Source organism: Brachionichthys hirsutus, chromosome 11, assembly GCF_040956055.1.
Source record: "Brachionichthys hirsutus isolate HB-005 chromosome 11, CSIRO-AGI_Bhir_v1, whole genome shotgun sequence".
In the NCBI taxonomy this organism is placed as follows: Eukaryota; Metazoa; Chordata; class Actinopteri; order Lophiiformes; family Brachionichthyidae; genus Brachionichthys; species Brachionichthys hirsutus.
In genome coordinates this window covers 6255426-6256377 of record NC_090907.1, presented here as the reverse complement: position 1 = coordinate 6256377, position 952 = coordinate 6255426, and the positions used below count along the sequence as shown (strand labels likewise).

The following is a 952-nucleotide window of genomic DNA, read 5'->3' as shown; positions in this document are numbered from 1 at the left end:
ATGAACTTCAAGAACTTGAAGGAGTACCTGGCCTGGTTGTACTACCAGTACCTGCTGCTCACCGGAATCTACGTCCTGGAGCCCTGGGAAAAGTCCATCTTCAACTCCATCCTCTTCTCCGTCGTTGCGATGGTGATCTACACGTCGTACGTGTTCGTGCCCATACACGTGCACCTGGCGCTGCAGTTCTTCTCTGGGGTCGTAGGCGGCCAGCCTGAAAGCGCCATGGCTCTCATGAACTAAAGGAGGCAAGTGGCTGCAGGGAGGAGTAGCATGGCTCCTGAAATCATTTCCGATAACTCGACTCCTCCAGCTCCCAAAGTAAAGTAACTCTTTCACACCTCCTTCATCCCAAACAAGTCGTCCAGACTGACAAGCACAAAGGTTACAGTGGAATGCTGCAGGAATCAGAGCCTGAAAGCAGGCTGTCTCTTTCTTTCTTACTAATTGTAACTGTATTTTTTATTTTTTTAAGTCTTTTTGCTATAATCGTTACCAGGTAAAAAAAAACAAAAAAACATTCAAGATGAAACTGCACTGAAGATCAGCTTTGGGTCATTTTCTACTGGATTGCGTCTGAAATCCCTTTTATGCTACGTTTAGCAGCCTCTATGGGGGTTATGCCAATTGAACAAAAACAACAACAACAACCAGTGTCAAACTTTACTTTCAGCATTAAATACAGCCGTGCAGAGGCGTGAACATTACCGCTGTGTGATGCTACAGCTGTCAGCAATGATGCAAAAGGGTCGCGATTTAAAGCGTCTCTCTCAGCTCACCACAGAGCGAAATATTTAGTGATCATCATTTGCAGTGCGGCGGCCCAGTGGCGCAGTGGTAAGCGCTGTTGCTTCGCAGCAAGGAGGTTGCTGGTTCGAATCCAACTTGTGGCCTTTCTGTGAGGAGTTTGCATGTTCTCCCCGTGTCTGCGTGGGTTCTCTTCGGGTTCTCC

General features: G+C 47.5%; 1 protein-coding gene across 1 annotated transcript; it reads left to right on the top strand.

Moving 5' to 3' along the window:
* Positions 1–243, top strand: sptssb (serine palmitoyltransferase, small subunit B). The gene has a single exon (XM_068745631.1). The coding sequence runs from the start codon at positions 1–3 to the stop codon at positions 241–243; it is 243 nt and encodes an 80-aa protein (XP_068601732.1).
* The last annotated feature ends 709 nt before the right edge of the window (positions 244–952 follow it).

Bases quoted from the DNA above. Each gene is read 5' to 3' on its own strand.
- sptssb (XM_068745631.1), top strand. From the start codon at position 1: ATGAACTTCAAGAACTTGAAGGAGTACCTGGCCTGGTTGTACTACCAG.